General features: G+C 41.5%; 1 protein-coding gene across 1 annotated transcript in view; it reads left to right on the forward strand.

The window, feature by feature from the left end:
* The first annotated feature begins 2,608 nt into the window (after nucleotides 1–2,608).
* MGA (MGA, MAX dimerization protein) overlaps nucleotides 2,609–13,033 on the forward strand; it is a 48,595-nt gene continuing 38,170 nt past the window's right edge. The window contains exons 1-4 of the mRNA XM_009870311.1: nucleotides 2,609–3,732; nucleotides 9,879–10,806; nucleotides 11,177–11,264; nucleotides 11,412–11,507. Of these exons, the coding sequence (XP_009868613.1) occupies nucleotides 2,684–3,732; nucleotides 9,879–10,806; nucleotides 11,177–11,264; nucleotides 11,412–11,507 (2,161 nt within the window). The 5' untranslated portion in view covers nucleotides 2,609–2,683. The remainder of the gene's footprint in view (nucleotides 3,733–9,878; nucleotides 10,807–11,176; nucleotides 11,265–11,411; nucleotides 11,508–13,033) is intronic.

The following is a 13,033-nucleotide window of genomic DNA, read 5'->3' on the forward strand; positions in this document are numbered from 1 at the left end:
CGTGGGGACTTGTTCTCTGGCGGGCAGCGAGAGATGTCGTCACCCCCTTGGCCGCGGTCGCGGTGCGTGCCCTTGGGCGCGGGGAACGCGTGGGGAGCCTGTTCGCAGGTTGGGGTGTTGTGGGTTTGTTTTGTTCTGTTTCGCAACGGATTTTTTCACATCCTGATCACCTTCCCGCTTTCAGCACGCCTCGGCGCAACTTAAAGAGTAGTTTTGGCCGCTGCTGCCTAGTCAGATGTTGGTTCTCGCACATAAGGTCTGCCTGTGGGTATAAAAGAGAAATATCTGAAGCTAATTATAGCTTCAGCTTCCAGAGATACACACCTTTTCCTTGAAATACTGGATTAGAAACCCCACACTGTAATAAAATGCTCTAGTACGTATGACCAAGTGTAATAGACTGTGCAAGATTGTTCTTGTAATGGACCGTGCTAGTGCTGAAATAATGTAGCTTTTGGCTTCTGTAAGTGCATGTAATTCTATGATAATCACACTGTAACCACAGGCATCTCAGACTGAGTTGATACTGTGAGCGCTGCTTTTGGTAGAAACAACTGCAGCAGTGCAGTGCAAGAACTTTAAATGTTGGGAAACAGAAACCGTGACTCAGTAGCTTTTTGTATGCATTGGATTTTTTTTGCTGAATGCATGGTTGTTGAGCTTTTTTGAATTTATTTCTGGCATGTGTAAGTTCTACCACAGTTAAAGTTACAGACTCTCTGTATATCTTAAACTGCATTTGAAATCACTTTAATAGTATATGTCCTTCATGAGCTAGAACAGTTTTCATATATGTTGCACAGCGTTTGTGTGAACTCACCTTATGATTGTGTGTTCAGTATACGTATAAATATGTGCTATGTGTATGCAGAAAGGGTAAGTTGGTAGAAAATCACATACAGCCTAGGATGAGATTTCTTTCTCCCCACTCCATGTATCTGATTCTTAAGAGAGATTTGTGTTTCTGGTAGCTTTTTGTGTTACTGGGACTTAAGATGTGCTCTGTTGAAAAAGCAGAGCAACACATCAAATAGAAAACATGAAGCTGATTTTAAACAGCTAATTCATTCTGTTAAGAAGTCCTGGGTGGTTGTAGGTGTGTTTGTGGGGAAGTGTTTCCCACTCAAAGTAGAACTGAAACTGAGATCTTTTAACTTCATAGATCTTGAAACTGGAGTAGAACGGTTTTCTTTATTTCCTCCAACTTAAACTTTGCACTTCAGAACGTCATGTAAAAGCTAAAGGTGAAAGTGGGTCTCTCATATTTTCTAGGTGTCAAGAACGTTTATCATGGAGTGCGAGTTGCCTGCTACGTGAGCCTTGAGGTCATTTCTCACATGCATATGGCAGCTGGTTTGCACTGAGGAGAGGAGTGTTTCCTTCTGCAGTAACCTAGTCCTACAACATAAGTATGTCTTACTGAACACCTAGTTTGCTTAAAACTTGGGAATTTGAGTTAATTCTCTGGAAACAAGTATGATTGTTTTCAAATGATGGTGATCCACTCTTGTCTCTGGCTCCCACCAACTAGACATTTGATACAAGAATCAATAATTTTTTTAACAGTTTTATATTTCACATGTAGTAAGAATCAAAATACATCTGAATGTGGAAGTGGCATTCTTGTGAGATTCCAGAAGTGCTTACTTTAAATTTTCGCATCGAGAAATATACAGTCCATTTGAAAAATATTGTTTGATGGTCTTTTAGTAGAGTGTTGATGTAGTGCTTAACCCATGAGGTAGATGCACGAAAGTGGAACTGTGTGCATGCAGATAAAGGTAACGTTTTTAGTTCCCTAAACAGTGATTAGCCTAACTATAACAGCACAAATGTTTTCTTACTTGTTTTAAATTGCTTCCCTAATTTAGAAGATAGAGGTAAGAAAGGTTGCCTGATGCTTCGCATTCATCCATTTAATCATAGGTTTATGGCCTTTTGGGAGGCTGATTTGTCTGTTTTTCTCCAAAGCTTATCTGTTTTAACTATTTTTTCCCATTCTGTCGTTTGTCTCTACCTTCAACAGACCTGTAGAATTTCTTGAGGTTGAGGGTGAGGAGCAAAGAAATCCTAGCCACACAAACCTGGTCTTTTTCAGTGAAGAAATTTGAGGAGGTTGTTTTTAACTTTTTGTTTGCCTTGTTTTATTTTTGAGAAGTTTTGGACCTCTGGGAACTTACTTTCTGGCAAGAGTAAATGACTTGTGCCTTTGTGTCAGAGATGTGCCGTTTGTTCTTCTGAAAGCATCTGCACGTTTTGCCAAATGCTGTTTGTTAAGCAAATGATCTGAAGAGTTGAAGCGACATCGGAACAAAGAGCGCTTTGAAATGTCAGGCAAAAGCAAGGAGTCCTGTTGTGGCAAAGCGTTATATGAAAATGAAATTTAAAGGTGTCATAGCCCACATATCTCTAAGGCCGAAATTATATACCTGCAGGCAACCTTGGTTTGATATGCCCTAGTCGAGCTCGATCTTAAAACACTGATAGTCTTTCAAGCTTTTAATTTGGAGAACTGTTACAAAAAGGATTTCTCTTGAGACTTAATTACTTTCTTAGACTGTACTGGAATAATTTTAATGGAATTTTCTTTCTCCCCCCCGCCCAGAATGATGAACACATGTAGAGGATTATCAGAACTGTGTGGAATTTGCATTTGATTTGAGAGCTTACAAAAGTGGTCATCATGGAGAAACAGCAGATTGTCCTGAGTAGCCGAGATGGTGGGACCATGTCTGGTGCAGCTCCTGCTTTTTTTGTCATCTTGAAACAGCAGCAGGGAAATGGTAAAGCTGACCAAGGAATCCTCGTAGCAAACCGTGACGCTTGTGCTCTTGCCAGCAGCGTATCAACTCCGATAGAATCCAAAGTCAAGACCTGCCTCCCAGCTGACTGTGTCTCAGGGGGCATTACCGTCACCCTAGATAACAACAGCATGTGGAACGAATTCTACCATCGCAACACGGAGATGGTTTTGACGAAGCAGGGGAGGCGCATGTTCCCCTACTGCCGATACTGGATTACAGGTCTGGATGCGTGTCAGAGGTACATCCTGGTCATGGACATATCCCCCGTGGACAATCACCGATACAAATGGAACGGCCGGTGGTGGGAACCCAGTGGAAAGGCAGAACCGCATGTTCTGGGGCGAGTGTTTATTCATCCAGAATCCCCTTCCACTGGCCAGTACTGGATGCATCAGCCAGTGTCCTTCTACAAACTCAAACTTACCAACAATACCCTGGACCAGGAGGGTCATATAATCTTGCATTCTATGCACCGTTATCTGCCACGACTTCACTTGGTGCCTGCAGACAAAGCCACAGAAGTCATTCAACTCAATGGCCCCGATGTCCATACATTTACCTTTCCACAGACAGAGTTCTTTGCAGTTACAGCCTACCAGAACATCCAGATTACCCAGCTGAAAATAGATTACAACCCTTTTGCTAAAGGGTTCAGAGATGACCCTCAGCGCGATGTGAAACAAAACCGTAACTCAGGATTGGAAGGGGGTGATATTTTTGGTGCTGCTAGCGTTCGTGGGCGCTCTGCTGAAGTTGACGCGTTAGAAGTACACCAGAGAAGTTTAGTTTCTTCGTTCATCGGTCAAAACCCATCAGACATTGATCTGGACAAAGAGTCCTTTAACGCAGAAAGGGACTTTCTGAGTTTCCTGGACACTGACCTGTCTGCGGGTGATATGCCAAAGCTAAAACAAGAAGTTTCTGAAAGGTGGGTTAACATTCTATTTTTAGCATAATTACTGGTTGAGTGGAGTGTTTGGTAAAACATGAAGCAATAGGATGGATGTTTAATATAAAGATCTATGGCTAAAGGTTGGCTGATGTGAAATGCGGAAGAGTTAGTATTATTAAAAGCTTTTCTCTGCTTAAACAGTCATCTATTAGTCTGGTCTTTCTGATATGTCTGAGGTGTGTGAGAATTCGTTATTTTTTCCCATGTTGCTTTAACATCCCTTGTAAAGAGGTGTTAAAGGATTTCCCTTAATCCTCATAGCAGTTTAGAAAACTAAACTTTTCAGAGTTTTAAGCAGAGCACATTGCAGTCATCAAAACATTGCCTTTCTTTTTAGGATTGCTTCCAACAGTGACGCGCTGTCTCTGTATCTTCAGTTTGCATTAGCAGATATGTGGCGTGTGTGCATATGTAGGTCGGACACGTGTAAAAAAAATGGCAGCGTGCCACTGGTTTGTCAATAACTGCTTGTATGAATTCTTTCATTCCACAGAGTGACGTGAGGTAGCCTGCCTGTTGGTAGTCACTTGCCTCATGTTCGCTGTGAGGTAAGGGAAGCTGCACCTAGGAAAGTACTTCAGAATGGTTGTTACCCTGCTCAAACCTTAATTTACTCTGTGGTAGTTTTATGTCTACTACTTACCCAGTATTCACTTTTTGAGTCATTCTGTTCACAGCACACAAACAGTAGTAAAGCAGTCCAGTGTATATTGAGGGCCTATTTATAGTATGGAAACTGCTAACCAGTAAGTTTTCATGTTGGTAAAGCAAGCCTGGTGAAAGTTTCCAAAATCTAAGCAATACAATAGAGCAGATTTAGTGAGCAGTCAATCTGTGTCAAGAGATGCCGAGAATACTTCGAACCTGAAGTGGTCTTTTTTTTTTTTTTTTCTTTGAAAAAAAGAGGGTTATCTCCTGCTGTATTTCTTCGTGTCTGTCTGTGAATACCAAACTTAATCTGCCAAAGTTTGAGTGGCAGAAGCAGCCTTACTTACATCAGTGCACCAAGAAATTATTTAATTACAGAATATCAGGATGATGTTAATGATTTAATTACAGGTCAGCTCGTAGAGGAAAAAAATAGTTGTATTTATATCATAACTAGACATTTTATTTCAAAGGCTGTACTAGTGTGTTCTAGAGTAGACAGAGATTTTCTTGGTTGTTTTTTCCTTGCAGAAAGCATGTCCTTGCCTTCTGAATAACTGAAAAACTTCAAATTACAGGGTTCTCCATTCTTGAGGCTTTATTGAGTTTAGTTATATGTAATTCTTAGGAATGTTAGAATTATTTGGGATCTGCAGTGCTCTAACCTTTCTTTGCAGTGTTTTCCAGTGTCAGTTAGGAAGAAGAAGATCTTCTAGACTTCTTACACTCTCCAAAAATGTTGTTGTAAATTCTAGAGAAACCCATCTTGAAGACTGAAACTCCACTGATTTCAGAGAGGATGGACTTTCTTTAGTTCTAAGAATACAGCATTGAGAAGTGTTTAGGTAACTTCACATATTAGAAGCAAACCACTGAAACTCTGAAAATAATTACTGGGAAATTTATTTTGTCTTCAAAGTGATTTTCTTTTTTCCTCCTTGGGGTCAGATGCAGTTGAAAAAGTTCATTTTTATAATTTTATTAGCTTGAAGAGGATCATTGACGCAAGTTATTTGGAGAACTGTTTGAATTAGACAGCTTAGGGTTTTTTAGTTGCCTGCATTCTCGAGGAATGAAAACAATCATTTTACAGACTCGAGGACCTTCCGTAAGAACAGGTGAGGCATACTGGCAGACTTAATTTCTTCTGATCCAAAGTCCGTTAGATACCTTCCATGGTTTCACCCCCAAGACCATTTATCTCTGAAATGTGCCAAAAGCTGCACAGGGAAAAGACTATAAAGGGTTTTTCTCTAATCTGGGCTTGGAAGCATCTGTCATTTGATGAATAAATGTTACCACAGCCCTAAAACTGCCCTCAAGCATTGTCCAGCATTTCATTTTATGTTTTATATAATCTGTGTGAAAAAGTCAGGGTCTGTGCTTGGAAAGAGAAAAATCGATCTCATCCAAGAAATGACAGAACTGCCTTTTCACATGCAGGAATTTTTTCAGAACATTAGTTCTTCTTATTCCTTCGGATCTTTTCACAGTTTTCATGCCAGATAGTTGAACTCCATTCATAAATATGTCAGCCTCTCAAGGACCGTGTTGAGTGAGTGGCATTTTTTATGAAACTAGACACTTCAGTACTTCCATATTAATGAAGACTGGGCAAATAATATTATTTTTTTTTGTCATAGGCAATCTATATTACTGGTAGCTGATAGACACTATCTTGCTTTTAAAGCAGGGCAGTGATTTCTGCAAAGTTTAGATTTGAGTGAGATTCAGAAGCTGGAAGCTGCTACCTCTAGGATAATGCTCACTAAAGGAAGTGGGGTTCCTAGTGCAGTAGTGCTTGGTATTTCTCACCAGTGCTCAATTTTTCTGACATTTTTGAGAATGGAACTATGTAAAGGTTGCATATACCTGAGAATAATTTTAATCTTGAGTTATTAGTGCACTTCAGAAACAAAGGACTTATTTTCTTTACACAGGGTAATATAGTTTTCTTTCTGTGGCCTGGTGGTAGTATACCTAGTGTGTATTGTAGTATACTTAGGTGTATTGTAAAGAAAATAAATACTTAGAGTTGTGGGCACTTGTATAGGAATGCTTGTGCTTGAAACTACTCAGATGTTGGGGCCTTGGATAGAACCACAACCACACTTTACTGTTTTTAATTCTTCCAGGCTAATGTACCTTTTCTCCGTTCCAAGGTCTTCTGAATTTCCTGCTTCAAATATACAAATACTGTGGGATTTTTAATGCTCCAATAATCTTGCTTTTTTAATTTGGTTGTCTTGCATTTAGTTTGACAGTTTACTTTTCTGCCCTCCTTGCCTTCCTTTTGGAAGATTAATAGATTGCTAGATGAATTCCAAAAGAAATCTCAGATTTTCTCCCTTAAGCATGTCCTCAGTGTACACAAAGCGGAAACAGCCTCTTCCTCCATGTCTTCCCCTGCCTCGATCCCAACCCAGGATTCAACTGAGCGTGGTCATTCTTCATAGGTGAGGGGAGATGGGCAATAATAACGAAGTACAGACATAAATGCAATATATAAAACAATATTCCTTTTACATATAATATACTGGTATTACAGTTATGTTAAGTTGTATTTGTAATTGTGTTAACATTAACTAAAATTCATAGAACATGGCATGTTTTGGGTTGGAAGGGACCTTAAAGATCATCTAGTTCCACCACCCCCTGCCATGAGCAGGGGCACCTCCCACTGGACCAAGTTGCTCAGAACCTCATGCAGCCTGGCCTTGAACACCTCCAGGGATGAGGCATCCACAGCTTCCCAGGGCAATCTTTTCCAGTGTCTCACCACCCTCAGAGAAAATAATTTCTAATATCTGAACTAAGTCTGCCTTCTTTCTGTTCAAAGCCATTAGCCCTTGTCCTGTCAGTGCACTCTTTTCAGAATCCCTCCCCGTCATTCTTGTAGCCCCATTTAAGTACTGGAAGGCTGCTGTAAGGTCTCCCCAAAGCCTTCTCTTCTCCAGGCTGAACAGCCCCAACTCCCTCAGCCTCACAGGGGAGGTGCCCCAGCTCTCTGATCGTCTTTGTGGCCTCCTCTGGACCTGCTCAAACAGGTCCATCTTCTTCTTATGTTGAGAGCCCCAAAGCTGGACACAGCACTGCAGGTGAGGTCTAACAAGAGCAGAATAGAGGGGCAGAATAACCTTATTTGACCTGCTGGCCACGCTTCTGATGCAACTGAGGATGCATCTGGCTGTCTGGGCTGGCTCATGTTCAGTTTTACATCTAGCAACACCCCCAAGTCCTCCTCCACATGGCTGCTCTCAGTCCACTAACAACCCATTAAAAATGTTATTGTTCTTAATAACATAAGGTTAACATTTTGGATAGTAATTGAATATAATTAAAATTATATGTAGTGTCTTATAAATTACATATAAAGGCATTATTGGAATACTGTCTGATATGTTGTCATGTTTTTTCCCTGGCTGGAGGCCAGGTACCCACCACAGCTGCTCTGTTACTTCCCCTTCTAAGCTAGATGGGGGAGAGAAAATGTAACAAAGGGCTCATGGGTGGAGATAAGGACAGGGAGATCACTCGAAATTACTTTCCTGGGCAAAACCGACTCAACGTTGGGGAATTTAATACAATTTATTAACAATCAAATTAGAGAAGGGCAACGAGAGGCAAAATCAACTTTAAAATAGCACCTTTCCCTCACCTTTCCCTTCTTCCTAGATTTAACTTTACTCTCAATTTATTCACTGTCTCCCCCTGAGCAGAGCAGGGTTGTGAGGAGTGGAGGTTGAGGTTGTGTCATTAGATGTTTCTACTGCTCCGTCTTCCTCATGGGGAGAACTCCTCACTCTTCCCGTGCTCCAGGGGTTCCTCTCACAGGAGACTGTCCTCTCACAAGAGGCAGTTTTTGACAAACTGCCCCAACATGAGTCCTCTCCTTCTCCTAACTGCCCCAGGGTGAGTGCCCTGTGGGGTTACAGGTCTCGCCAGCAAACCTGCTCTGGCATGGGCTCCTCTCTCCACAGGTCCTGCCAGGAGCCTGCTCAAGCACGGGCTTCCCATGGGGTCACAGCTCCCTTCAGGCATCCACGTGCTCTGGCATGGGGTCTTCCAAGGGCTACAGGTGAACATCTACACCCTGTCACACCCATGGGCTGCAGGGGCACAGCCTGCCTCACTGTGGTCTTCACAACAACTCAGGGGGATTTCTTCTGCTCCAGCATCTAGAGCACATCCTCCCGGTCTTCCTCACTGGACCTGGTGTCTGCCTGTATTCTCATCCCTCTCTCTCTCTCTGCAAGTTGTGGTGCGGTTCTTTTTTCCCGCTTCTTAAATAATGTTATTACAGGCGCATCGCCACCATCGCTGCTGGGTTCCACCTTGAACAGCGGCCGGTCTGTCTTTGGGGCTGGCTGGCATTGGCTCCATGGGACCTAGGGGAAGCTTCGAGATTCGAGCGGCTTCTTCGAGAAGCCACTGCTACAGCTCCCTTGCTACTGAAACGTGGCCACGCAAACCCAGTCCATATGTATAGGAAATAGTTTCTGACTATTGTTTTCTGAGATTCATTGTGGTTATAAGGTTCTGTTTTCATGTCTTAGCTGTTTCCTCTTATGGTGAGATGCCAGTTTCTCATTTGCTTAACTAAACTTCTGTCTGCAATTTTTTGACTGTTGTATCTGTCGCTCCCTTGCTACTGAAACGTGGCCACGCAAACCCAGTCCATATGTATAGGAAATAGTTTCTGACTATTGTTTTCTGAGATTCATTGTGGTTATAAGGTTCTGTTTTCATGTCTTAGCTGTTTCCTCTTATGGTGAGATGCCAGTTTCTCATTTGCTTAACTAAACTTCTGTCTGCAATTTTTTGACTGTTGTATCTGTCCCTCAAAGATGCCCATCACTGGAGTGTAACTGGATGGACCTTTAGTTTCCAGTATCTATTGCATGCTTAGGTTGACACTCAGACTTAGTGGAAGATGGAGCATAATTCAGTAGGTTATTAACATTCTGTAAGCGTTCAAACAACAATTGAATTTAGGAATTGTTTGTATGTGGCTTCAGGATGAATTAACTAAAATTTTAGTTAAATCATGTCAACAGAAGTGCATTAAGCACTTGCTTGGCTTCTTTGTAAGCACAATGGCTTTAGTACAGTGACTTAATGAGATACACAGCAAACTAAGGCCCCTTCTGAGTAGTTAAAACATGATAGCTTAGCATGAGTTCATGCTGAGTCTCACACAGGAAAAAGTGCAAATGTCACTAGGGAAGGAAATTGTGCTGCTGCCTTCAGATAAGAAGTTGGATTGTTTTTAACGATGGCAATTTTTTTTTTTAGCACTTCTGAAAATGTAAGCTCATAACCGACAGCTTATTTAACAGACTTAAGTCTCGGAGTATTTTGGAAATTTTTTATAATATGTAATCAAGGGTTATGGGAGGTGATGAACTTTTGGTAAAGGAAGAAGTGAGATAAAGATCTTGTGCTTTGGTTTTGTCTCCTCTCTCCCACTCCAGTCCCATTGCTAGCAGTTACGAAAGCAGTTCCCGTGTGGCATCCCCACTGGACCCGAATGGACACTTTAATGTAGTTGTTAAAGAGGAGCCAGTAGATGACTATGACTACGAGTCGAATATTTGCACCCAAGGAATAAGTGTGAAGCAGGAAGACACAGATGAAGAAACTGATGAGTATTCCAACACTGATGAGGATGATCCCATCCTACAAAAACGCTTGATGAGACGCAACGAAACAGAGGGAATTGATGGAGAATTCAGGTCTAGGAAGCGTGGGCTAACCTCTCCTTCAGGTGTTGCCAAAGCAAAAATGTTGAAACTGGAGAGCGGGAAGATGCCTGTGGTCTATTTGGAACCTTGTGCAGTGACAAAGAGCACGGTGAAGATATCGGAGCTGCCACAGACCATGCTGTCCTCTACCAAGAGGGAAAAATCCCCTTTGAGTTCAATACTGGATTCCTTGCCTGTGTGTTTTGAAAATCACAAAGGCTCTAGCTCAGACACAGCCACTGTAACTGAGGAGCTAGTTCTGAGAAAACAATCCTCTGGGAGTAGAATGTCGCAGAAATACTCTTCCATAGGATTGACCCCGTGGGCTCTATCTAAATCATCTAATTTTAATCTCAGGAGCTCACTAAGTTGTCAGTTTTCAGCTAAGGAGATCTGTGGAAGAAAAAGGTCTGGCATACTGAAGAATCCTATGTCCCTGAGAGGCTCTGGTAGCAATCAGAACACCTTATCAGTTACAACTAAAAGAGGAAGGCCACGGAAACTGAAAATTTCCAAGGCTGGTCGACCACCTAAAGGCATAGGGAAAACTGTAATAGCGAGCAAGAACGCCTCGCTGGGGCCTGGGAATATCCTTCCAGATGTTAAGCCAGACCTTGAAGATGTTGATGGAGTTCTTTTTGTGTCCTTTGCATCAAAGGTAAAACCTGCTTTGAGTAAAATTCAAAACCTTTTATAATGTCTCATTTTTAAGCCCTTTGTACTTGCAAGCTGAATATGTATTTTCTTTTAAACTGAGCTTTGACATTTATGACCTCTTTCCAGAGCTGTTTGTATCTTGTCCCTGTGCTAATCATAACATTTTCTTACTTGTTAGTAACCTGGGGGAGAATAGTGGGATCTAGAGTTCTGTATAAAAGCACATAGGCTTTTATTTATTAATTACTTATTTATTTGTTGAACGATCTCATGTTTTGAATATTGCGTTGATAATTTGATGTGGCCTAGTTTGCATCTAAGTCAGTGTTTTGAAGTATTTTACACTTACTCAAGGCTCCTTATATATGTAGGAAGCTCTTGACATTCACACTGTTGATAGAGTTGGAGGAGAAGAGCCGCAGAATCTTCAGGCTCCGTTGTTGAATACAAATGATCCAGGTACTTTTTCGTTTTTTTTTTCCTAAGTGCCTGTTCCCTGCAATAAGGGAACTTTTAAGACACACTGGAAAATTAATCATTTAAGTAATTTTGTGTTGCGTGGTAAATATTTTTCATGTGTTCTTTTTCTTTTTTTTTTCTGAGCAGATTGTCAAGCAAGAATACAAGTACTGGAAAAGGAATTGATGGAAGAGCTGAAGACCTTGAGGCATAAGCAAGTAATACATCCTAGCCTTCAGGAAGGTGAGCGGGCTGTGCACATGTTGTTGCACCTGGCTGTATTACACTTAATCAAACTGAGCTGATAATTTCCTACTGGATGTAGTCCTGTGTATGCCCAGTACAACTGGGATCTGATTATGGTTATTTATTTTTTCAAACGCAGGCAAGTGTACAGGGATGAATGCACAGATGTGAGAATACGAAAGGAAATTTTTTTTTTTTTTTTTTGAGAGTTTAAAAGTACCTTTGGTCGACCAATAAAGGTGTTTGTTTTTTTTTTTCACTCATTAATGTTGCAAGCTAGAAGGCACTGAGGAGGCAAAAAGATGAATCGTGAATCTCCAACAGGAGAGCAAGAGGTTGCATGTTATTGTTTGCCTCTTGCAGGAGATGCTGAACTTTCGCACTTCAGGCAATGCCTGTGTTGTAATGAGCTAATCCCTGTAGAGAGCAGACAGAGTTGATTTTACTCCTCCATAGAAAATCCCCATTTCCTGTTAGTAGAGGAGCTAGAGATTTAGAAACACTTAACTAAGACTGCATTTGATATGTTTGAGTCCATATTTCTTTGAGCCATTTGTAGATCTAGGTTCGCTAGCCACATAGGAGGGCCCAGCAAGGTAATTATAGCTTGTGGTCTTTCATTTATGTAACATATATCATGAGGTCAGATGGAAGAAAGTTAAGGATCAACACAGCATCAGTTAGTGTTCTCTCTACTGATGATGTTGAAAGTCTTCAGCAAGAGTGGTCCTGAGACCGACGGCATTACCTTAGACATCAGAGCAGATGATGAAAAAATCAGTTCAAATGGAAGTGATGTACCTCATGCTCTCGAGGTTCTGAATTTTTCAAACATGTTAACTGTAGTGCTGTAGAGATTGAGACTTTAGATACTGTTCTTGACTCTGATACTGGTTATTTTGGGTTATTTTGACCTCTACTGTGAAGAACCCTGAATTATCTTGAAGGACTTGTGCACAGGCTATGATGAGAACTAGCCTGTCACTTTTTTGCAGCCATTTAAAGGGGTGGCTTTGGCTTTGTGTCTTGCTGGTGTTGAGTTGACATTCCTGTCTTCCACCTTTGCAAAGTAAGGATGGTGGCAGAGACCTCATAGAGCTCTGGTGTGAATGTGGTGGGAGTGAAACAAGATAACCCATCTCCAGCCAGGTTGTACCGCAGTGGTATAGCATCAGCATTCACAGCTGTATCATGGATGTCAAAATGCAGTTTCCCCCTCCCATGATTCCAGAAGTTGGCAACCCTGTTCTCTAATGACCGCAGCTTCCAACCTGCCCTCACAGGTCTGTGTGTGTTGTCATATTTCGAAAATGGTGGTAAAATCCTGTTTGTGGTCAGCTGCTGGCAGTGCTGGGTACAACAAGAAGTAAATGTTAGAGCAATATTAAAATTTTTAGAATTGCATTGTGGGCCTCCTAGATGTTGCCTTTACCCAGGGCAAGTATAATAGAATTATGGTGTATTGACAACCATGTGGTATTTTGGCAACTGCAACACCAGCGAGGGCTGGTGTACTCATGAGA

Source organism: Apaloderma vittatum, unplaced genomic scaffold (genome assembly GCF_000703405.1).
Source record: "Apaloderma vittatum isolate BGI_N311 unplaced genomic scaffold, ASM70340v1 scaffold5355, whole genome shotgun sequence".
Lineage (NCBI taxonomy): Eukaryota > Metazoa > Chordata > Aves > Trogoniformes > Trogonidae > Apaloderma > Apaloderma vittatum.